Source organism: Anthonomus grandis, chromosome 8 (genome assembly GCF_022605725.1).
Source record: "Anthonomus grandis grandis chromosome 8, icAntGran1.3, whole genome shotgun sequence".
Lineage (NCBI taxonomy): Eukaryota > Metazoa > Arthropoda > Insecta > Coleoptera > Curculionidae > Anthonomus > Anthonomus grandis.
Window position 1 is genome coordinate 2,808,022 of NC_065553.1, and position 25,416 is coordinate 2,833,437.

General features: G+C 30.7%; 1 protein-coding gene across 3 annotated transcripts in view; it reads right to left on the reverse strand.

Annotated features, from left to right (window-relative positions):
- Window positions 1–25,416, reverse strand: part of LOC126739895 (synaptogenesis protein syg-2) — a 478,733-nt gene that overhangs the window by 238,087 nt on the left and 215,230 nt on the right. For all 3 annotated transcript variants that reach the window (XM_050445716.1, XM_050445717.1, XM_050445718.1), the window contains one exon: window positions 10,873–11,014. In XM_050445716.1, coding sequence (XP_050301673.1) covers window positions 10,873–11,014 — 142 coding nt within the window. The remainder of the gene's footprint in view (window positions 1–10,872; window positions 11,015–25,416) is intronic.

Consider the following 25,416-nt stretch of genomic DNA (forward strand, 5'->3'; position numbering starts at 1 on the left):
CCAAACATAAGAAAAATATAATATGAGAATTAGATTGTAATTTTGCCTTGTAAACTCCTCATCTTTTTTTGGACTTCAATATGTTGCACACTCTTAAAAATAGGTGAATAAAAATTCAACAATTGTATAGATTTTACATACAATTTGATTCTGGAAATGGTACAGAATCAATTTGTGTAGAATTTATCTATGCTATTGTGCTTAAATAACTGTGGTTCTATAATCAACAAATTGTGTATCAATTTGATTTATTTTATTGTATATAAAGTACACTATTTGTGTACTTAAATTCGACAATATTTTATATTTATTTCATATAATTGTTCAGTAAATAAGCAAACTCTTAGTGTTTTTTTTAACATGGTATGTACAGGAAAAAAACACAATTTGTACATTTTGAATACACACGTTAGTGTAGGTTGTCTTTACAATATATTTTATTTTCTTTCATTTCAACTATAAAATTTTATTACAAATTGTGTACAATAATACTATATATTGTTTTATAAATTTAAATATAGTGTAGGTTACTTAGTTTAGGTTTGTATATCAGATTAACATAAGAACTGGAGTTTTTTATTACAATATTTTGTATTTATATTCATAAAAATTTTAAAATAATCAATATACTTGTATAAAAAAATGAACAAATTGTTTAAAAATTTAAAATACACTTTAGAGAATTTCGTCATAAGTCTGTGTAATAATAAATTCTAGTGCGCCTTGTGTATTATATTGTGTATTAATTGTGTATTAAAATTAAACATTTTTTTTTACACAACAAAATGTGAAAAAATTCATCGGGATTTTTCTGTGTGCATTTACATCAAATATCTATAGTCTAGAAGCAAAACATAATATTATTTAAACTTACACACAAAAGACCAAAACAATAAATAGATGATGGCCCCATAATACGTCAGCGTTTCCCTCCCCTTGTAATTACTCTACTACTACGCCAACTAATACAAGACCTTAACGAAAATCCAGCGATATAAAAGCCTTTTCAATCAAGATCTCGCTTCTAATCCGGCTTCGAAAGTCCGGCTTACTTCAGTTTTTATTACCAGTTCTAAATGAGCCCTCTTTTTCCATAATAAAAGGCACGAAGATTACCTTAAAGAGGAGAATATATATAAATTAATCTGGGCGTAAAATTTTCGGTTGAGACGTTTACCATAATGAGCTTTGATTATTTAAGTATTACCTGTTTATGCATTGGCATGACAGTCTAGAGGTTTATAGTCGTCAATTGACCGAACCGAGAGGTGCTTTTTATACTAGCCCTACAAAATGTTATTTTAAGAGAAAATAAAGAAGGAAATCGCCCCGTATTTCCAAGGAGCAGCTATTTTCCAATCCGTTTTCAGTAGAATTTCACTCTCCTTTCATACCACAATCGGGAATAGACAAAAGAATTCGTTATAACAGGGTTTAAACGCAGTGGGTTATCTGAATTCCCGGCATATTCCCTCAGGGAAATCTCTCTGAACGGTCGGTAATCTTAAAGAAAAATCCTTTGTAATTTATTTGGGTTGCTAAGTGAATGAATAACTTTACTAAGTGATTACATGCTAATTTTTTGCTTATTTATTTTTAATCATTTAAAACAAATGGTAAAACGGTCTTTAATATAAAATAATTAAAGAAGGTGAATTCACGAGGGCACCAAAATATTCCAATAATTTAAACAATGGCTTAAAATACTTTGGAGGATACTTCAAAAGCCTAGAAGAAAATTTAAAATTAGCTTGGAATTCCTGGATTACATAAAAAATTACTGTAAAGTTGCAAGAACACCAAAGTGTTCCAATAATTCAGGAAAAATGGTTTCAAAGATCTGGAACAAATTTGAAATAGCTTCATACTTAGAAATATTCCCTAGGAAGAAATAGTTTTATTTACCTTGGATTAGGCTTAAAATCACTTTAAAGACTTAGAAATAAACGGGAATTTAATGCAAAAGCCTTAAACAGGATTTTCAATAGCGTGGAATGGAATATTGGCTTCAAATCTCTGAAATGACGATAGATTCAAAGGGATAGCATAGGGTTAGAAAAATCCACAAAAAGTAGCTTCATATACTTTGGAGGAAGCTTGAAAAGCCTGGAATTAAATTTAACACTACTAAATATGACTCTAAAAGTTTGGAAAGTGCTTAAACTGGCTTGAAATGCCTGGATATATTTTTCAAGGAGAAATGGCTTTTATTTACCTTGGGCTAAACGTAACATGGCTTCAAAGACCTGAAATAAAATATGAAATGGATCCAAACGTCTGCGACTGGATTGTCAATATTGAGCTTGACCTTCAAGGCTATTTAAAGGTCAAAGCGATTTTTTTAAATGGGAACCCCTATTTTTGACACCGTATTCTGAAAGAGCGGAAAATTTTACTTCCGGGTATGGATTGAGGTATGAGGTTAAAGTAATCCCGAGAGGTCAAATAATGACTTCTTAAAAATCTCGCGAGTTCAGTGGTAAAAGAAAACAAATAAAGGTCATACCCTAGTTAAGTCTTAACGAGGAACCCAACGTTGACCTTGGATTTGACGTTGAGCCTCATTTTCATGGTCATTTGAAGGTCGACCTCATTTTTTCAGATGGAAATCCTTAATATTTGACCTCTTGGCATTACTTCAACCTCATACCTAAATACATACCCGGACGTAAAATTTTCCGCTCTTTCAGAATCCGGTGTCCAAAAATAGGGGTTCTTATTTAAAAAAATCGCTTTGACCTTCAAATATCCTTAAAGGTCAAGCTCAAGGTCAATTTTAAGGTCACCGTCAGATGCACCAATTGATTCCCCAAAATTTTTGTATTTAAAGATTTTTTCTAGCGCCCATATTTCCCAAGATTTTTGGGTGTGTCCACACTTTTGGGACACCCCGTATAACACCTTCTGGAAAATCTTTGCCTTTTTGTATGTTCGCCAACAGTTGTTGGGACAATTTCCCCCTGTATATCGGAAATCTCACATCGCCCTGCTAGTCTTATTCGCGGATTTTGCAGTCTACTCATTTGGAACGGTTTTACTAAACTCAAAGATAAATCTTTTAGAAAAAAGCGCCGTTTTAGATTTTAATTCGTATTGCAATTAAAAATTACCAAAGCGTTTATAGCAGGTGAGTTTAGTAAGGAAAAGAATAGAGTTAGTGGCCACCTGCGGCTATTCCTTGATACACTATAAGTGGCAGACAATTGATCTACCGTATCTACTCCTCCTTTTGTCATGTTGTAAAACATTATTATTTCTGGTTTTTTTTTTGGTCCCTAGAATCGGGATCAATTGCGTTGTCATGATGGAGAGTTGATAAAAGGAGAATATTTCTATTTTTTTTGGAATATAAGATGATAGATAATATGTTACGTCTGATTGAAATGCAAATTTGGAACTTCTTTCGTCTCGCTTTGTTGTGAGTAATTCGCCAGGAATTTCTCTTTTATTTTTTCTCAGCGTCCCTACTGAAGTAAGTTTATATTCTTTTAGTAACTTTAATACCAAGTCATAACTTGTAAACCAAATATCAAACGTTATGTTTCGCCTTGTTCCCCTAATTGGTTCTACCAATCGCAGAACTATGTCAGCCGGTTTGTTGCTAAGGGCGTACGGACCTTCGGACTGCTGGCCTACATATGCTTCTAAGTTTAGTACATAAAATGTTTTTGAGTCTACAAGTGCAAATACTTTGAGGCCATATTTAGCTGGCTTGTTTGGTATGTACTGCCGAAATCCGCACCTACCGCGGAAAGACTCAAGTTTTTCGTCTATTGTTAAATATTCCGAAGGTACATAAGCTGCTTGAGAGTTTTCCACAAACCGATCAAATATTGCCCGAATTGGAGCTAGTTTATCAATTTTAAGTCTTTCCTCCCGAGAATCTTTATTGTCGAACCTCAGGCAGCTTAGTAGGAACCTAAAATACTTTAGGGGCATCGTTGCTCTAAACATGTCTATACCGGATCCATCGCTAGCCCAAAGCTCATCTAAATTTACTCTACTAGCCCTAAAACGACCACACATATATAGTAGTCCAATCCTATAGTTGTCCAATGTCCAAGGGCTTTCATTTCTAAAGCTGTTGTTTGTTGTACGATCGATTTGTCATTATAGTTTTCAGATTTCGTTTGAATTAACCGATTAGTACAACTATAGAGTCAATAATAAGTTCGTCTATAAAAATATTCCAACAATCAAAAGGGGTTTTGGCCTCTTTAGCAACACCTTTTGGTCCCGGAAGATGAATAATAATATTTTTCTGACGTGTACGCACAGCCTTATTTCCTGGATTAATTACCTATTTAGTTTTTTTGTCAACTCTCCATAAATACTTTGACTTTACTTCAGGCGAAAACTGCTCGACAATGTCATCTTCTAATATTTCTTGCTCAGATCAGACTCCTCAGAACGCTGGCTAACGTGGTCGTCAAGCTCGCCCTCAGAGCCGGATTCAATGGGCTCCTCATCAAGTATTTCGGGTACCTATGATAAATTATCCGAAATTTCCCTAGTCTCAACAACTCTTCTTGCTCTTTTTCATATGATCATCGAGCAGACATAATATCTACAAATGAAATTCAAGGTAAGTAAAACATATCAATAGAGTAATAATAATTATTATTATTATAGGTTTATAACATATTAATAATATACGTAATTATTATTATATAATATAATAATAATAATTTATATATAATATGTCGTACTTACCTCTAAAAGAATCAAAAAATTAAAGAAAAAAAATTACGAGAATGGTAAGCTGGGGTATGATATACCCCAAATCACTTTACTTCCGTCGATGAAAGCGCACACGCGACTGACACGCTCCAAAACACGTGCTTTCTATCACTTGACATTATATTTAACGTAACTTACGAGATGGCTCTACGTTAAGAATTAAATTTCCCATTATTTGCAATAAAAAATTGTAGAACCACTACAATTTTCACAGCGATAGACCTTGCTTTCGAGAAATTATTTTTTTTTTCAGGTTTTATTCAAAAATCTTAAAGTTATATGAGAAATATATAGATACAATAACAATAGATATTTTTATGAAATATAATTTCCATAAAAAGTATTTTTGTCTCAGGTAATTATTTTCTGCAAAAAAAACCATTTTTCATTAACCTTACCCTTATCCCCCCACCCACCCCACACAACTTACCAGTAAGAAATTGTTTTCAAAAATCATTATTTTCCAAAATAATACGTATGCATAACAGCTGGTTTCGTCGTTTATATCCAATTTATTAACACAGTGTCTTTATTTAAATTTGATATAATTATATATATGTATACTCATAAATATTTAATAAAAAAACAGTGCTATTAGATTGGATATTATGAACAAAAAACAGTTATGTTTCACTAGAATTTCATCAAATATTTGATGTGTAATAATCGAGTTTAAAAACGAGATATGTAAATTTTAAATGTATATTCTATATTCGTATATTCTACAGTTTAATAAATATGCCTTGACCTTATATGGTCAATAATTATACCAAAACCAAAAATTTTAAAAAATAGCTGAGTAAATATATTATATTTAACGATAATAATATATGATATGTTGGGCACCAGATTTTCTAAGCATGGTTATATTAGAACAAAGTTACGTAATAAAGCATTACATAAATTTAGCAATATTGTTATAAAAGACCAAACATCAATGAAATTCAAAACTAATTCTGAAACATATCACATAAATCTTGCTCGCAAATCTAAGACTAAACAAGACAAATCGTTACAAAAGAATAAAAATAGATCTGAAGTTTTTACTGACATTAACGCTTGTAATCATTCAAGCACTTCAAGAGTGATGATGATAAATTAATCACCATCAAAAATCCCATTCTCCCTATTTCATTAGGAGACCCTAAAATAATATATACTAAACATACTTTTTTTCATTACATAGACACAATTATAGTAATATACAAATACATTCTAATAATTAAAAAACTCAAAGCAGCCAAGAAAAATCTTCAAACCCTGTAGGTTTCTTTGGATCTTACCCATAATTAAATATTAAGAACAGAATATTTAATAAATATTATACAAAATAGTTTATTAAATTTTGTATCTAAAGATTAAATTTATTAATTTTAGATGTTAATCTAAGGACTAGTATGCTGTTTATTAAAGAGTTTCACACTGTTAAACAAATGGTTTTTCTTAACCATTTTTATAAAATTCGCCAAACATTTAAAATCTATTGAACAACTTAACGTTAAAAAAATGTTTATTTAATAGTTAAAAGTTTTATTTAACGTTTTTGAAAGTTTCGATGCTAATCCATCAATTCTTCATTCATTTTAGTGATTAGACAACAAGTTTTAACAAAATGTTGCAATTAGACCAAATAATAACACTCACATAAATAAAATAGTATATCAGTAACGTTCGTAAATACCTGAAACTGTCACGAGTTTTCTATATAATAAAGCGCCTATCTACTTCTGAATACTCGGAATATATGCCGACTCATTAAACCTAATATAAGATTTTGGTAAAAGCTGCTCCTGTCTCTGTTTTGTTCTTCCAATCTCGGTATATGTGACAGGCAAAATCGTGGCGCGGCAAAATTTATTGAAACCCGGGGAGCATGAACTCTCCTACTTGATACAGGAATTCTCAATTACTCTCTTAATTAGTGTTATGATCTGGAAAAGTAATTATGTTTCTAAATGGGTCCCGGTGAAATGAAGAAATAACCTCCAACTTGATGAGGGAAGAGGTGTTTAAAGGGGTTGAATGTGTTTTGCCTTTTAACACGTTTACCAGTTGCTTTGAGGAAATAAAATTATTTGCCGAAAGGAATATTACCATGGAAAAGCTCCATTTTTGTTTTCAAAAATATATGTATATTCTTAAAATATGTTACTGATTTTACTTATGTAATGAAAAAACTATAAAAACAAGGAGATTTTGAAGCAAGTGGATTATTACAGCAGTTAAAGTTCACACTGAGAAAAACAGGTTAACTATACACGTTAATTGGTAATTTTTAGTTGCTATTGCTAAAAAATTAAATCATTACTAAAAGATTTTTAACTGCTTTTTTGTTACTATAAATTATTGTTGTAGTAACACTATGAGGGAAAAACAACTCCCTAAAACTTATATAAGTAAGTTTTTTTAACAAATTAGTATGTGGTATTATACAGGGTGCCTCCGATTAAGTCGGCACTATTGGTATCTTTGTTAATATTTAAGATACAGGGTCGGTTAAATTAGCAAAATAGTAGGATTTTTTCTGTTGATTAAAATGGTGAAAACAGAAAAAAATTGAACATCGCGTTTTCGAGAAAATGTGAAAAATGTACTTTTATTAAATGGAATCCCCTGTATATTTTTACATGAATCAAAAGATAATAATTTTCCTAATAAAAAAGTTTCTTTACACTAATAGCCTAAACCTAAAAATAACAAAGTTATAGCAATATTAATAATTTCGTCAAATTTAGGCAAGTTGGCTTTGAAATAAATAACATCAAGTAAAACTTATAATTTACAATAAATGAGCAAAAACATCGCCATCTTGTTCAATACATTTCTGAGCACACTTCGTGCAGCTTTTAAGATTGATCTTCTATCTATTGATCCAATTATTTGCCTAATATGTGTTTGAAGTTCATCAACGGTTCTGTTTTTTTTATACACTTCATTTTTTATGTAACCCCAAAAATAAAAATCTAGAGGGGTTAGGTCTGGTGACCTAGGGGGCCAATGAATCGGGCCACGTGTCGCAATCCATTTATCGTCAAACAGTCTATTAAGTAATATTCTTACATCATTTAGTTGATGGGGAGGTGCTCCATCCTGTTGATAATAGATTTGTTACCGTCTCTCCAAGTTAACATTATCCAAATAATCTTTCAGCGCTCCAGATAATATGAGATCAACTCAATACATCTCCTTCCAGTCAAAATGCCATCATAAATTATAGGTCCTATTACTTGGCTTCCTATTAAGCCGCACCAAACGTTTATACTAAATTGAATTTGAGGATTTCTGGGATCAGTAAGGAAAATATTTTCTTGGAACCAATAGTGTACATTTTTATGGTTTAACATACCTTTGTTTGAAAAATTAGCTTCGTCGCTCCAAATTATACGGTTTAAAATACTATCATTAGCTTTATATGCATTACGTAACCAGTTACAAAAAGCAAGTCTTCTTTCGTTATCGCCAGGCAACAATGTTTGTACTGGTCGATACTTATATGGCACAAATTTGTCTCTTTAAGATCCACCAAATTGTTACTAAGCTCATACCGTAAGCTCTTGCTAAATCTCTAGTTGAGTTTTCCATATGACCTTCAAAAAATGCCAAAATAGAAATTTCAACATCCTCGCTTACTATAAATTGGTTCCTTCTTCTAGTTCTTTTAAACACGTTTTCGTTACTTCTAAATTTTCTGTAGAGAATTAAAAAGTATCTACTGTTTGGCAAGTTACGAGTCTGGAATCTCTGGCGGTACTCTTCTAGCCCTTTGTCACTATTTTTTCGACATACAAGGTAACGTTCTAACATATCACATTTTTCATAAAATATGCGTAAAAGGCATTTTACTAATTTAGATTTTACAAAAATCATAAACTTTGCTAACATGTAACTGTCAGTATTTCTTTATTTAATAAAATCTACAGCTACTGTCATTTTATTATTCAAACAGTGATTTATTTGTTTTGCTCTCGAAAAGTTCAACGCCAACTTGCCTAAATTTGACAAAATTATTAATATCGCTATCACTTTGTTATTTTTAGGTTTAGGCTATTAGTGTAAAGAAACTTTTTTATTAGGAAAATTATTATCTTTTAATTTACGTAAAAATATACAGGGGATTCCATTTAACAAAAGTAAATTTTTCACATTTTCTCGAAAACGCGATGTTAAATTTTTTTTCTGTTTTCACCATTTTAATCAACAGAAAAAATCCTACTAGTTTGCTGATTTAACCGACCCTGTATCTTAAATATTAACAAAGATACCAATAGTGCCGACTTAATCGGAGGCACCCTGTATATTAATATTGTAAAATATCAAATGCCTGAAAGAAATTATTGATTTCTGACATGATCAAATTTTCTTAAATTACACACAAATCGACAACACGTAGTTTTTACACGTTGCAGTTTCTGCTGAATTATTTTATCAAAACAAGGATAATGAAGGATACCACAGTAATTTAAAATAGATAACACTAACGATACTGAAAGTTTTTTCTTGTCTTAAAATTCCAAATATGCTTGTTACCATAGAGCAAACGCATACCTAAATAGCACCTCTGCAAGAGAGCACTAATAAATCCTTGAAATCTTAAAGAAGAATCAATAGCTCTCAGAAAAAGCCAAGGGGTTATTATCAAATTAAATGTATATATTTTCTTCAATGGTAGCACGACAATTTTATTGGCAAAAAGTAATACCTTAGTCTTATTGGCATTAATAATAAAATTGTATTCTTTCGAGTAGCGCAAGATTAGGTTTAGGTCTCTATATCTACTTTCAGAAGCCTGTTCTATGTCATCTGGATCGAAATAATTCATTAACTGAGTATCGTTGTATCAACTAAAGGAAGATCCGAAATATATCGCAAGAATAAAAGTGGGATACATTGGGGTGAAGAATATTGGAGCAGCAGCCTATACAAACTATCCACCAACTTGAAGAACTTCTTATTCAATAATGGGAACAACTACCCCAGGAGTTTATGAGAAATTTAATTAAAGGTATGCCCAGTCATCGTGGTGAAATTGTCAGAGCCAGAGGAGGGCATAGTATAATAGTTTTAAGAAACTGCCTTATTAAAAGATTGAAAAAAATAAACCATTAATTATTGACTTATTGAAATTTGATTTTTTTATTCCTAAATAACACATCCGACAGGTGTAAGACATTTACAATTGTAACAGTAGTCTTTCACCAATAAAGGAGAAAATGATAACTTTAGCATTAAAATAAGTCGAGTACAAACAGGGTAAGACATTTTTACATGGGAAAATACATCATAAAGTAAACTACAAAAATAGAACAAAAAGTGTTTATATATTTTTTTAAAAAGATAATCTTTATGTTTATTTAGGATAAAAAAAAATGTAACATCACCGGTTTTTAAAACTTTGAGATTTTTTTAAAAATAAGCAGTTTAAATAAACTTTTTTATTTTTAGCATCTATTGTGTATTTAGGGGTATTGTCTTATTATAAGCGGTTTAGTTTTCTAAAAAAATAAAATAAAAATCATTTTTTTCCTGACGTCTAGAAAAATTGAGATTTTTAAAAAGGATTAAGATTATAATACCGTTATTTTATTTCAGCATAACATTACAATTATAAATAGAACTGTATCTCTGTGTATTGTGAGTGGTTTGTATTAAAATTGTAATGCCAAGCGCAATGCAAAAACAATTACTAAATTTTATGAACAGATATTATAATTATTGTAAAATATTCCTAAAAATTATGCAAATTCGTACATTTTACTGCTAAAATGTGCCAAGCGTAAACTCAGTAAAACATGGAAGCTTACAATCTTATATTAAGTTTATGGTGGTCTGTCCCTGTTACACACTGACTCTTTCACTGCGCATTTCATCGGCCACTGAGATCTGTATAACTTGTACGATAGCGGAATTCTAAAAAAGCTTCCACAGTTTTAGTTGATAAAACTATAAAAACGTCCTGTTCTTCATATTAATTTTAACCTGCTCTTATAACTGTTTTTTTTACATGAATGCTATTCACACCTTAGGGCTACTATTACTATTTTTTTTTAAAATGACAGCCTTTTTTTCTCAGTGCAATATATTAGATAAATAACATAAACTGAAAAATATCGAAAAAAAATGTTTTTTCCTCACCTGAATATCGGAGTGTGTTCGTTCTTGTACCAGACGACTAAAACCACGCTGTCGTTTGGCGCTGATGCGGTCAAATCGCAGGGGAGCGATGCCTTACCGGTTACGAGGGCCTGGGCGCTCACACTCACACTCCCCGAAGTGCCTGCAAAAACACCGCGACTTTAATAAGCCTGCCCTTAGAATTTTCACGAAAATGCAAAAAGTTTACAGAGTGTCGTAAAAGGACAGATTTAATCAACATTTTTATTCATTTACACAGAAGATCAAATATAAGCACGGTTATATTCACTTATAAAATACTAAATTTAGAAAGAAACTTAAATATGACATACACATTTACTGAAAACAAAGTTGACACTGAATACGTTTTACCAATCACAATACCTATTATTCTCTGCATCCACTTTAAAGGCATTTTACTATGTAGTTCGAATTGTCAGGGTTATTTCAGTAATAAGGATAATATTATTTTACTGGTTAATGATTGGAGGCCTAAAATTGTTCTTTTGAGTGAGACTCACATAACACCTGATGTCAAACCATGCGAGCTGGACATAGATGGGTACAAGTTGGAACAGTGTACCAGTAATAACAATAGAACAGGGGGAGTTATGGCTTTGATAAGATCTGATATTAGATATAAACTGAAAAGTGTCCTTTTTGTTAATTGTTGTGTCTGGTTATTGTCCGTGGAATTGTCTGTGTATAGTGTTAAGTATTTGTGTTCAGTGTTGTATCATCCACGAAACAAATATCACGCCAATTTTTTAGACTTCCTCGAAGAATATTTAGATGAAGTAAGCAGTTTTGATGGTACTAACATTATTGTTGGCGATTTTAATTTTGATCTACTTAAACACGCCTTTTATAATAATAATAATAATAATAATAATAATAATAATAATAATAATAATAATAATAATAATAAGACGTTTATTAGCCACCAATACAAAAAAAGCATAATTACAGAAGGTAATATGATTATATACATGGAATTGAATATTAGAATATTAAACAAAGAGAGCATATTAAAAACAATAGGTTATATAAAGAATTTAGTTAAAACAAGTAAGGCAACTAAAAAGCCATGCATTCAGACTTCCAGAAAAGAAGGAAACAACTTCCTGGATTCTGTTAAGGCTTATAATAGAAGAAGTGAGAGAAAAAAAACAATTCTTATAGACAAACTAAAAAAAAACAAATAGGTAGGCATATACTTATGAGGGGAAAAAGCAGTAGGGGGAAAAATGGATGAAACGGAATGAAAAAATTCTTCTTTTTTTTTTTTTTGTTACACAGTTAATTTTTGAATAATAAATGTTAATAGAATATTTTACGTTGCATTCAGTTAGTTAGCATGTGCGTAGTATTTTACTAAAGAAAGGCATTCAAGAAAAATTAAGTTTGATTTAAAAGAAGCTTGGTTTTTAATTTAAAAGTTTTTTCAGTGACAGTTAAATTAATTATTTTGAACTTATTAATCAAATTTGGTACGACATAAGAAAAGGATCGCTTAAAGAGTTCTTTGCTATGGCTAGGAATTGTTAAAAGATTTTTACGTCTTATATTAAGATTATGCACATCAGTACGATAGGTAAGCTTTTCAAGTAAATAAGGCAAAGTTTTTGATTTAAGAATTTTGTGAGAAAAACATAAAATATGTAATATTCGTCTATTGTGCATATTTAGCCAACCTGCTTCTTTTAATTTATAAGAAATATGTTGCCGTCTTCTTATACCAAATATAAGTCTTAAGCAAGAGTTTTGAAGTTTTTGAATTCTACCTGAGTCGGAGTTATCGAGACATGGTCCATAAATTGTGTCGCAAAAATTTAACGGTGATAGTACTAAAGCATCACAGAGCAGTTTTTTGATACTTGAGCTTAAAAAATGACTTTGAGGATATATTGTTTTTAAGGCAGAAGATCCATTTTTTAGTTTAAGGGTAACATGTTCCTTGAATCTAAGTTTATAGTCCATTACTAGTCCAAGATTTTTTGCAGAGTTTTTAAAACTTATTATATTATTATTAAGGTGTACATTTAAATTATTTAAAATATTAGTTCGATGATTGTCACTACAAAAAAGAATAGCTGCTGATTTAGTGGGGTTAATCTTTAGAAGTAATTTTGGAGTTTTTATATTTAAGGTATTTAAATCCTCATTTATATATTGATTAGCTTGGACAACATTAGTGTGATGAAATGAATAAAATAGCTGGGTGTCATCTGCATAGCAATGGTGCTTACAGTGTAAAATTTTTTTAGTAATTTGTGAAGTATAAAGAGTATAAAACAAAGGACCAAGAATGCTACCTTGGGGTACCCCAGAGGTAATATCCAGTGCATTTGATTTATTGTTATTAAGCACTACTCTTTGTTTTCGATTAAACAAGAAAGAAGACACCAATGCCAACGCAGACTCAGCAAAACCCATATATTCTAATATAGCCAGTAATATTCAGTGATTTACCATGTCAAAGGGTTTAGAAAAATCTAAGAGAATCACCACCGTAGCTTTATTTTTATCAAGTTCCTTAAAAATATCATCAGTCACTTTAGATAAAGCGGTTGCACAACTATACCCCTTACGAAACCCAGACTGGTATTTAGGAATTAAATTATTTACATTTAAATATTGAACTATTTGATACTTTATAACTTTTTCTAATATTTTTGATAGTATAGGAAGTACAGATATTGAGCGAACATTATTAAATTCAACAGGATTTTTTATTTTGGGCAAAGGAATAACATTGGCTTCTTTCCATTGATCGGGTAAGCAGTTTTGTTCTAAACATACGTTTATAATATGAGTGAGTGGTTTAATTATGGCAGGACAACAAAGCAAAATCAGGGTAATGTTTAATTGATCAACGCCAAATGCTTTACATTTAATAGATTTTAAGTAATTTACTATTATATCTTGTGTCACCAAATTAAATTTAAATTCAGCCAAATAATTTAACCTATGTTTTTTAAAATACCCAACAAATTCTTCGTCAGGGTTATTATTGTTTTTGTTAATATTAGAAAAAAAAAATTAAGTTTATCTACATCTTGCATAACAGGAGGAAGTTGTATATTTGATTTATTAGAAATATTTAGTTTATTAAGTTCTTGCCATGTTTCTTTGTTATTACATACTCTAAATCTGTGAGCCAGGAATGCCTTTTTTCCGCCCTAATTGAACTAGTTGCAAGATTTCTGTACTGCTTATAATTTTCCCAATCCTCGCGACTTTTGGTGTTTCTAAATTTACGTAAAGCCGAGTTGCGAAGTCTTTGTATAAATCTAATATTAGGAGTAATCCAGGGGCAATATGGTCTAGTTTTACCCTTTACGTTTTTTATAGGAGCATGTAAGTTAATTAATTCTAATAAAGATTGAGTAAAAAAAAAACTTTATTATTTAAATCGGCCATATTGTAACATATTATGCCAGGGAATCGATTCAATATCAGACTGAAATAAACAAGTGTTGATATTTTGTAAATTTCTATAAGTGAAATTATAAATTTGAGGCTTAGGTATATCAAAGTTTATGTTGCAGTAAATTAGCATATGATCCGATATTTCAATATCCCTTATTCCACAATTCTCCACCGACTCTAAATTTGAGAAAAGTAAATCAATTAAAGACATAGTGGTGTTGGATATTCTGGTAGGGTCAGTTATAAGCTGTTGCAAATCATATAATTCAGTAATTTCGCTTAATGATACCTTAAAATTCAAATCTAAAAAATTTATATTAAAGTCGCCCAAAAGTAAAATAGACTCATAGTTAACATAAATGTCGGTCATAATATTTTTAAGACGGGAATAGATTAGATATATGTCGCTCTATGGCAATAAAATTAAAAATCTTATATATTCATAAGGATTTCACAAAAATAGTGAAAGATCCCACTAGAATAGTTCCTACAAGCCAAACTCTAATTGATTTTATTATTACAAATTATAAGCAATTGGCACATAAGGTACATGTGACTCCTAAAATCAGTAACCACTCAATTATATCCATTTTATTTAATCAGCAAGAAAAACCACCCGTTGGTACTGTGATTTATCAAAGATCTTTTAGAAATTATAATTCTAATTATCTACAGGAAAAGCTGCTTGCTATTGACTTGGACAAGGATAGCTCTGATGTAAATTTACTGGCAGACTCTATGATTGGGAATATTGAGACGATATTAGACCAAATTTGCCCTAAATTCAAGATTATCTAAAAGCAAAAATATGTGGATAAAAAATGACATTAAAAACTTTATGAATAAAAGGGATATTTTACACAAAAGGGCTGTTCTTTATAGAAGTGAGGGTGCCTGGGTTGAGTATAAGGCAAACAGAAATATTACTGTTTTTAAAATTAGAGTAGAAAAGGAAAAATTTCATGCAGATTGCCTAGATAAAAATAAAAACAACCCTAAGGAATTATGAAAAAATCTTAAGACTCTACTATCTAATAAAAGGCATACAGTGCCCAATCAAATAAACTTTGAAGGAGAACTGGTAAATGAAGAAGTGGTTATTGTAGAAAAATTTAATAAATATTTTGTAGATAGTGTCGACAGTATCATTCAAAATATTTTACAATCTCCAAATATGATAACTCATTTTACCAGGGCCCCTGAACCTTATAAGATCTTTTCCGAGTTTAAAAAAATTTCAATAGTAAGAATGAGAGAAATTCTAAGACACCTGAAAAACGTAGGAGAAGGTGAGAGTGGTATATCCCAGGCTGTGCTGTCTAATGTATCTTATGCTATAGGTGACCGTTTGTTAAATATTATAAACAGTTTTTTAAGCAACGGTATGTTTTCAGAATCCTGGAACCTGTCTACTATTATTCCTGTTCCAAAAGTACAAAATACCGTAAATCACAATGAATTTAGACCCATTAACACTGTACCTGTCTATGAAAAGCTCCTTGAGGTTTGTGTAAAAGAGCAACTTCTTGATTTTGGCAACCAAAATAGTTTCTAATCAGGTTTCCGTCAGAATCACTCTTGTGAATCTGTGGTTGGAGATATTTGTGATAATTTTCTCAGAGATTGACCATTGACTGTGATAACTATGTTTTAGCCGTATTTTTAGATTTTAAAAGAGCTTTTGAAACCATTGATAGGAATATTTTTATTCAAAAATTAGAAATATTAGGAATTCAGGGTACAGTCTTAAACTAGTTTAAGTCTCATCTATGTAACAGAGTCCAACGTGTTAAGTATGTTAGTTGTCTATTTGGTGTTCTTGATGTTATGTTTGGTGTACCGCAAAGCACAGTATTCGGTTCATTATTGTTTACACTATATATTAATGATATGATAAAAATAGTCAAGAAATGTAATATCGTTTTATTTGCAGATGATACCATGATTTACACAGTTGGTATAAATCTTAATGAACTGGTATTTAATATAAACACTGATCTTACTAACTTATTTGGCTGGCTTTGCCACAATAAACTAGGTTTAAATACCAATAAATCAAAATTCTGTGTGTTTAACAGAAAATCAAGATTAAACCGGATTATTGTAGATGGAGAAAAAATTATTTTTGAAAAGGAAATAAAATACTTAGGGATTATTTTGGACGCAAGCCTAAACTTTTATACGCATGCTAATTACATCATGAGGAAGTTTTCAAAGAAAGTTGGATTTATAGCACACATAGGAATAAATCTATCAATGCACACAAAACTAATGCTATTGCCCTTCCCCATGTGCAATTTTGTTCGACATTATTATTTAAATTACCCCAATATATAATAAACCAGTTTGAAATAATACAAAATAGAGCTATGAGACTGATCCTTAAATGTAATCGTTATACACCAGTTGTGTCTATGTTAAACGTCCTAGGTATGTTGTCTGTGAACCAAAGAATTATGTTTATCTATTTATTTTTAAATTAAAACATCGTCTGCTACCATACTATATCTGTGATAAATTGACAATTTTTAGTGATGTTCACAATTATCATACTCGCAACCGACCAGATTTCCTAATTGACAGATGTAATACAATTCAGTTGCTCAAGTCAATATTATATAGGGGCTTAATAGAATTCAACAGGTTACCGGCTAGTCTTAAATCCTGTGAGAATTTTAACGTGTTTAAAAGGCTCTTGAGAAAATTTGTTATAGAGATTTAGTATTTGTCTTTTTTAGCTTTATTCTGTGTTGTGAATTTTATATTCTATGTTATATCATTGACGTTTTATTTTATAGGTTTAAGTTATTGTATGTCATTTTAAATTTTATTTCAACTCATGTCTTACTATTTATCTACGTTTAGCTTAAGATTTTATTTTTACATTGTATATGTTTGTTTTTCTTGCCTTTTTTTATATTCCCACGCATATGTGAATGCATAATCTTAAACATATTTATTTGCCAACAATACTCGTATCTTATACCAGCACTATTATTGTAATATTATCCTTAATTTTTAGTTTTGTTTTGGTTTTTAATTTTAGTTTATTAGTTTTTAATATTATATTAAATGCCATACTATGTATTTTATTTTTATGTAGCAGATTGTTGCTAATTAAAGAAAAATTAGATGGATCTGGTACTTAATGCGCACAAGATTTTAAAGACGTAAAAAGGAGCCATCCCTTCACCCCTTGCACCGGGTGGTGCACCCATTTCACGGTCACTTGTGCTTTAAGATGTTCTGGTAATGGTAACCGAAGGCGTAGAATTATTTCATCTTTGTCCTCATCTGAAGAAGACAATGTGAGTCACATTCTGTCAGAAGTAGCGACAGAGACCGAAATCTGTGTGCATCGGCAAATGTCGGTAGTGAAGGTTGTATCCAGTGAGCTACAACTCCTTTACCTGAGTTCTACTTCATAAATAACGAGAACATGGATGAAAACACCTTTATGCATTTACAAATTAAGGTACATTAGTCTCACATGTTCCAAAAAAGAACCAAGCCACTATCCTTCTCTCTTTCATGCACCACTCAAATCCAATAAATGAAAAACCAGAAATCATATCATATTATAACTGTACTAAATGTGTGTTATAGACAAAAAAATTTTCAAAATTCCCATGCAGTTGTCGCACACGTAAATGGCCTAGGGCCATGTTTTTTTACAATTTGTGATATTAGCACGGTTAACGCTTATTATGGACCAATCATACAACGAATATAGCAAAATAGGAAGAGCAGATTTTATCGAAAAACTTGCATTTGCTTTGGTTACACCACATCATCGAAAAATCCACGTGTAACTCGGAGATTCAGATCGAGTATCTGCGATATCTTAGGTTTGAGTGAACTCGAAATCTTTCCAGATTATATAACCGAATGTTTGGTTAAAAGGAAAACTTGCTATATTTGCCCATTGAAGGAAAAAATCAAACTGCCTACGTTTGTTACAGCAGTCAAAAACCTATGTGTACAAAAAAACCCACTTTGAGCCATTGTATTTTTTCAATGTTCGCGTTTTTGTTACGAAAAATAATTATTTGCAGGTTTGTTTATATTGTGGCGTTGTTTAACCATGTAAGCAATTTGTTAAAAAAAAGTTTTGAACTAAAATATTGATTTATAATGTGCAGCGTCTGAGGGGCGTCACGTTAGTGGTAGCGTTACAAAAATTGCACATTAGTGGTTAAAGGTTGAGTTGAATGAATAAATGTCATTATGAATCATTACTACCTAAGCATGTTTTCTATTGAAATAAAAAAAATTGAAAAATCAATGGTTTCTGAGTCAATTGTGATTTTTGACATTTTTACGTTTAAGATCATTTAAAAAATCATTCATTACTTAATGCACCAATGCAAATCAATGCATTAAACATATGTTCTATCAGAAAAACTCCGTCATAAGTTAAAATGTTTTCTTTAAAACCAAATTGCTTGCTTAAAATTAATTAATATTTTTTTTATATATTTTATTACTCAATATTTTCCACTATTTTAGATACATTTGATAATAAATAGTTAAGGAGTCAGGAAAAGTTCTAATAGTAAACATTTTATTTACCAAAAATTTGTAGGGCCGTTATGGTCTCTTTAGACCCAACATTTTGTCTATATTTATGTTCATTGATGGCAGCCCAACCTCTGCCTTGTCTGTTAGATTAGGAAATATATAATGCATATTATTTGTTTTACCATTTGCCCCTTCATTACATTTTATTTTATTAATTTGAGTCCCATACTAATTCTTTGTCGAATATATATTAATTCGTATATAAATTAATTGTATCTCATAGCATAGAATCTCTACGATTCTCATTAATTTTATTTTTTTAAAAATCTTTTTTAGTTTTTCCAATTTTTTTAGTTTATTTTTAAAAATTTTATACTCTCTTTTATACGTTACATGGTCAGGATTTATTAAATGTTCCTTATAAAGCTGTTCTTTGGTTTGACTTAAGAAGTCCATTCGTTATTTAGGCCTGCCTTTTTCTTTCTTTTTTGTTCATTGTAACTTTTAAGGTCGAGTAATCAATGCAATCAAATAAATAAATTACAGGGTTCATTTATATCTTGTATCATGTAAATTTCATCCCATCGTTTATTCGGTAATTTTGTATTTTTTTTTTTATTTCGGATTTATGAGATTCAGTGTTATTGAGGATGATTGGCATAATGGTCGGCAACATTGTTAATGTATTGAAACGATTTAATATCATCTAAATTGTTGTTTGTTAATGTTATGAAAAAAAAATATGATCTATACAACGTGATCTATTTTGTATACGAATATAATTATTTATAAGTGCGATATAAACGTTTCTGTTCAGATTATTTAAAACCTATAAGTTTTGCATGTGAGGCGGGTCATTCCAAAGTGATTCTTGTCCACTTTGAAGAATTGTTGGCAGATATAATATTAACACTTTAATATTATACATTTTGATATTCGAAAATGTACAAAGATTGTCCCATAAATCAGTTTTGCTTGGAATGCCTTAAAAATAAAATTGAATTTTGGACAAGATGCATTTTGGAACACCGCTGTGGATTAGACGCATTATGGAATAACAAATTAGACAAATCTTGTAGTATTATATCTATATTTTTTTAGTTTATTTAAACTCAAAATAAAACAAAAGGCCAGACCAATTAAATTTTAAAGTCTTTAGGCTCCTCTGATAATTGGCAAAAGTTATCATCTTCTTCCTCTTGGATAATATCAGAGTTTTCCATTATTTCTTTCGATGTAATGCAGCTTTCCATTAAGTTTCTAAAAAACTCACACTCAGAATTGTCCCAAAGTGAGAGTTCAATAAGGTTTGAATATCTTTAACTTTCGCAGGTTTCATAAGGAGTGCCCATTTGGAAGATTGTAAAGACTTATGTTGGAACAATTTTTTCCGCGCTTCCATAGACTCGCAGACTTGCCAAAATCACTTCTATAGAATTCCTCTCCTCGCACTTTCACATCTCCTTTCTTGGTCTTCGTAAGAATGATCCTCTTACATTGAGATATTTTAAAATGCCACGACTGCACTCCTTTAAAACACTCTTTAGCTGGTTTTCGCCAATCTCGTACCTGACAAACTTCTAATTTAAAAACTATTGCTTTTTCTGCTAAGAGTTCTATATAGGTGTTTGGGTTTGTTATAGTAGGCATCTTTTTTAATTTTTTCTCTATTCTGCTAAACACACGGTCGGATGGTAGAAAAGAGTGACCCCTGACTGGAAAAACTAATTCAATTTCTTTTAAAGAAATTGAAGAAATTTTACTCAAATAGTAGACCAGCATGCCAACCATTACTGAGTTTCTAGTTTCTTAATGTTGTTCATATCAATTAATGAAAGCAAGTAAAATACTGCAGACGCAATTTCATTTGAGCGTTTTTGGTATTCGTGCTCCATCCAGGTGAACGAAAATACGTTTGTTTTTAATTGAGAAGAAGACGTCCCTTTTACAACAGAAAAATTATAATTATATAGTTGCTTACCGTAATATGCTACTTGATTAGGTACTTTTGAATTCACTAAATTTTTTTGACAGTCATAGGAGAAAGTCAACATCCCATCTTTCTCTTCCTTCAAAAAGTCATAAAATGTTTTACTGCGCAACTTATGTACCCTTTTTTCAATAATAAGTTAGTTTTTTAGATTAACATCTTTTGTTGTCTTTATTTGCTCTGATAGCGAGATACATTTTGAGCAAGCATCGGTAGCTGGTAACCCAAAGCCAATATTATAATCTTGTGTGAAAATTTTTCTAGAGAAACTTCTTTTTACCTTTAAATTATTGGGCGCAGTATTATTGTACATGTCCATTATTTTTTTCATAGAAAGATCACGAGAAAGGTACTGTCTCATACTTTTACCTCTACAGTAATGACTTTCTACACCTTTTAATTTTTCAATAACAGCAGAGTTCCTTTTCACTATATTTAATTCCTTTAATCTAGCGCCACCTCTTTTTTCAACAGGCATTTTACCAGTTTTAATATAGCGATCAGCAACCCTTTGAACTCTGCTCTTTGTTACATGTAAAATGCCTAAAAAAGTTTTTTAACAGACCTGTATATGGAACTCATCAGTATTGTACACTTTGACTACAATTATTTATTGTAATTTGTTTTCTTGATGAGGTTGGCTTTGTAGCTCTGTCACGTTTTGGCTTTTTATATCAATATATTTCAAAATAAATGCATCTTGTACCTGTTTTTTCTTAACTTCGTAGAATCTTTCATGAAAATGTTTCACGTCTATCATTTTTAGTGAATGACATCGATAAGTAGCTTTGGTGGAGTGATTACAAGTCGGGTAAACCGGTGGTTTATTCGCAGAATACCTAAAAAGAAACACAAGTTGAAAAAATCCTAACTAAAAAGACCTAACAATAACTAATAACTCTTAACCAAATTAATAATGTGGCCAAAAAAAAAACAACAAAAAACTTGGAATAACAAGCCTTACCTCTTTTCTTTTTTAATATTCTTTTCCCACAAATTTGAATCGGATATTTTTTTCGTCCTCTACCACGTGGTACAGCTTTAATTGTTTCTTCCGCCATTATTAAATTTTACAAATGACCACTCTGCTAACGTCTTACTCGCGTATAAAGTTGCAAACATTAATGACGATAGGAATAAAAAAACGCAACACAACAAAGACGTCATTATAACTATAATAACAATAATGTCCACATTAGATTTCGCGCGCTTTAAAATCCGATTTTGTGATTGGTTAGTTGGATATGACTCGCTTTGAAACAGCATCTCTTGCGGATAAGAAGTGTTTTGGAATAAGACGCAAAATATGAATGCATTTTTAGTGGAATTAGAAGCAATTTGGACGAAAATTATTTGTTTCAGCTGCAAAATGTCAACGTATATTTTTGATATAGGTATCAAACTCAATTTTGAAAAAAAGTGGACAAGACGCACTTTAGAATGACCCGCCTCATGTAATTTTTATGTTATTCTAAGCACAAAAATAACATCTTCAAAGCAAAAAAAAATTATTAACATTCTTATTCCTAAAACCGCTTCTAGAAAATTTGAAATGACAAATGACTTTTGTTTATATTCGGCATTTGTGAATTTCTGTGTTTTTTCTTAAGTTTTTGGTTGAAAAAGGTTGAGTAATTTCAGTGTTTTTGTGAATTTTTACGGCAGTAAAAACTTGTGCCGTTGGTGCTGCACCATGGCAATAAGGCGATTTAAGCCGATCTTTTCACAACTAAATACCGATATTGTCATAACATCATATCAAGGGATAACCGTCGTCATAAACGTAGAATAATAAAAACTTATTAAGAAATCTATATTAAATATAAAATATTTCATTTCCATAAAAATGCTTTTTTTTAGATACATACTCTAATAAAGTACGTTACAAAAATGCATAGAGACCTCATTAGCGGTAATATTGTTCATATTTAAAGCCTAATCTATTAATAAAAAATATATAACATTGTAAATATTTCTTGACGACGTCACTGGTAAAGATTACTTGTGTCGGTAGAATCAACAATGCGATCGAGTGGCGTTGCAATATTGGTGCCTTTTTCTCTGTAATATACGTTATCTGCATTAATTTAACTTTCAATGTTGACTGCTTTATCGAGTATCTTATCATATTTTATCATAAATAAATGCTTCATATTTTATTGAAGAGGAATAATATTGTTGTTCGCTTGTCAAAATAAGTGACAAATTTCCATTTCTACAAAAGCATTTGACATAATTGCAAGCAAACAAACTGCCTATAGTTATGGAACTATATATATTACTACTATTACTAGATTAACTATTATGCCATGGGGCAATGCTAATTCTAGCCTTTCAATGTTCTAAGATTATTGCTTTTATATTGGGCCGTATTTTTTTAAAGAAAATCAGGGCCAAGCTTACTCTGTAACATCTGAACGCTACTGCCCCATGATTCGGATTTTTAACTTCTGCAATACAGAACCACAGTGGCTACAATAGAAACACGTTTTTCATGGAGCAACTTCTCATGTTACCAATAATTCCTTGGTTACTCTTTATAAGTTATTCCCAGAGAGGGTCATCAGTCGCAGATAGTGATGTACAAGATTCTTGTTCTTGTCTTGTTCTTGCTAGCAAAAACAAGACAAGAAGTACTAGAGCAAGAAGCAAGACAAAACAAAATTTACTTAAGCAAGAAAGCACGAAATTTTGCAAGAAACAAGATTTCTTGCAATAGTTAGTGATAAAAAGAACTATACTGACAAGTAAGTATTTTTTTTAATTTTATTAAACAAAATGAGTTAAAAAAAAACAAAATAAATAAACATTAGATTTATTCAAAAAATATAAATGAACAAAATGGGTAACAAAATAAAGGTTTATACAACAAAAAAAAACATCAATATTAAGAACTGAACAACAAACGTTCAACTCTACAGTTATAATACAATTTTTTTTAAATAAACAACACTAGATTACTAGTAAATATATTTTTTATTATTTTTATGGTACTTAGGTACAGTGCTTTCACGATGAAAGAAACAAATTTATTTAAAATTCAGGATTTTGTTATTGTAAAAATTTTGAGACACGTTGACTTTTGGATTTTATCAAGAGTTTTTTGCAGTTTAAAATTTGTATACAGGATGTCCCAACAAAATATGCAATTTTCAGCATCTTGTAGATATTTTGAAAATTTTGACAAAAATATGACATCAATCATATAACACATCAAAATTTTTAAAATTTGCGTAGAATTTAAAAATAAATTGATATTACAACCGTCTCACTAATAAACTTTATGACTTTGTAATATCTTTTTTTGGATACCCAAATTGGTATACAAAATTTTAACTGCAAAAACGCGCAAAAAAAGTTGACGTGCCCAAATTTTAAATAAATTAGTTCCTCTCATCGTAAAAGCACTTTATAATGAAATAACTAGATATTCTTCCATGAATTAAGGCACAAAAGACACCTGGCTGATTCAGAGTTTAGCCTATTTCGATGTTTTCTAATTACTAATGATGCCTTTGAGAAGAGTCTTTCTGCGGGAACTAATGTTGCCATAGTACTTAAAATGTCCTTTGCCATTTTGGATAAGTTGGGGTAAGAAAATTCGTGTTTATGCCACCATTCGAGAATATTTGTATTTTCTTCTGCCCTCTTAGAAGATAAATATTCGTCAATTTCCTGCCTCCAGATAGTTGGTAATAAAGATAGGTCTTGTTGAGATGTATTAAAACTTTTTCTAAAATCCAAATCGAAGTCATCGTCATCATCATAATTATTGCCTTGAATATATGTAGATGTACTACATGCATAAGGCAGGACAAGACAAGAAGTTGCCGAGCAAGACAAGAAATCTTGCTTTTTACATCACTAGTCGCAGAGGCAACATTAACTGGCTACCGAGAAGTTTAACACCAGTAGAGTTTTTCTTATGGGCATATGTTAAGATTAAGGATACATACACACCACTGCTTCAGATTTAAGAGAATTCAAGCAAGAAATCACAGATAAAACCAACGCCATCTTTCAAGAAATGTTTCAGAAACTGATTAAAGATTTCAGTTCGAGATTTAGAGAGTGTGTAAATAAAAATAATGGGTATGCTTTATTTTGGTAATAAATTAAGTATTTTTATTTATTGAGTAACATTAGTAAATATTTATGCAATATGCTTTATTATATTCACGCCACAATTGTTACTACTTATTATTTCAGCCACATAGGGTATCAAGACAATTAAATGTCTGATCTAATACAAAGACCATTTTTGCGGTGATCTTTTTCACGAAATATGCGACAGACGGCGAATTTAATTTAAATTACGTGTAACAGAGCGCATTACGGTTACGTTAGAAAGGTGTCTCGGTGGTAAAATTACTGCACTTTCCAGAAACCGTGGGGCCCACCCCTTATTTCACCTCTTTGTCTCTCGAAATTCTGCCGGGAATTCGAGAGTTAACAGCTTCGTTGGAAGAACCGAGAATAAGCCGTAATTGATTTAGACATTTTTTTAAGTGTACGTATCACAAGACCAAGATTGTTACAGATTAAGTGTTGTAATAAACTTCCGACTTGGATGTTTTAAGAGTTTTATATGTAATTAAAAT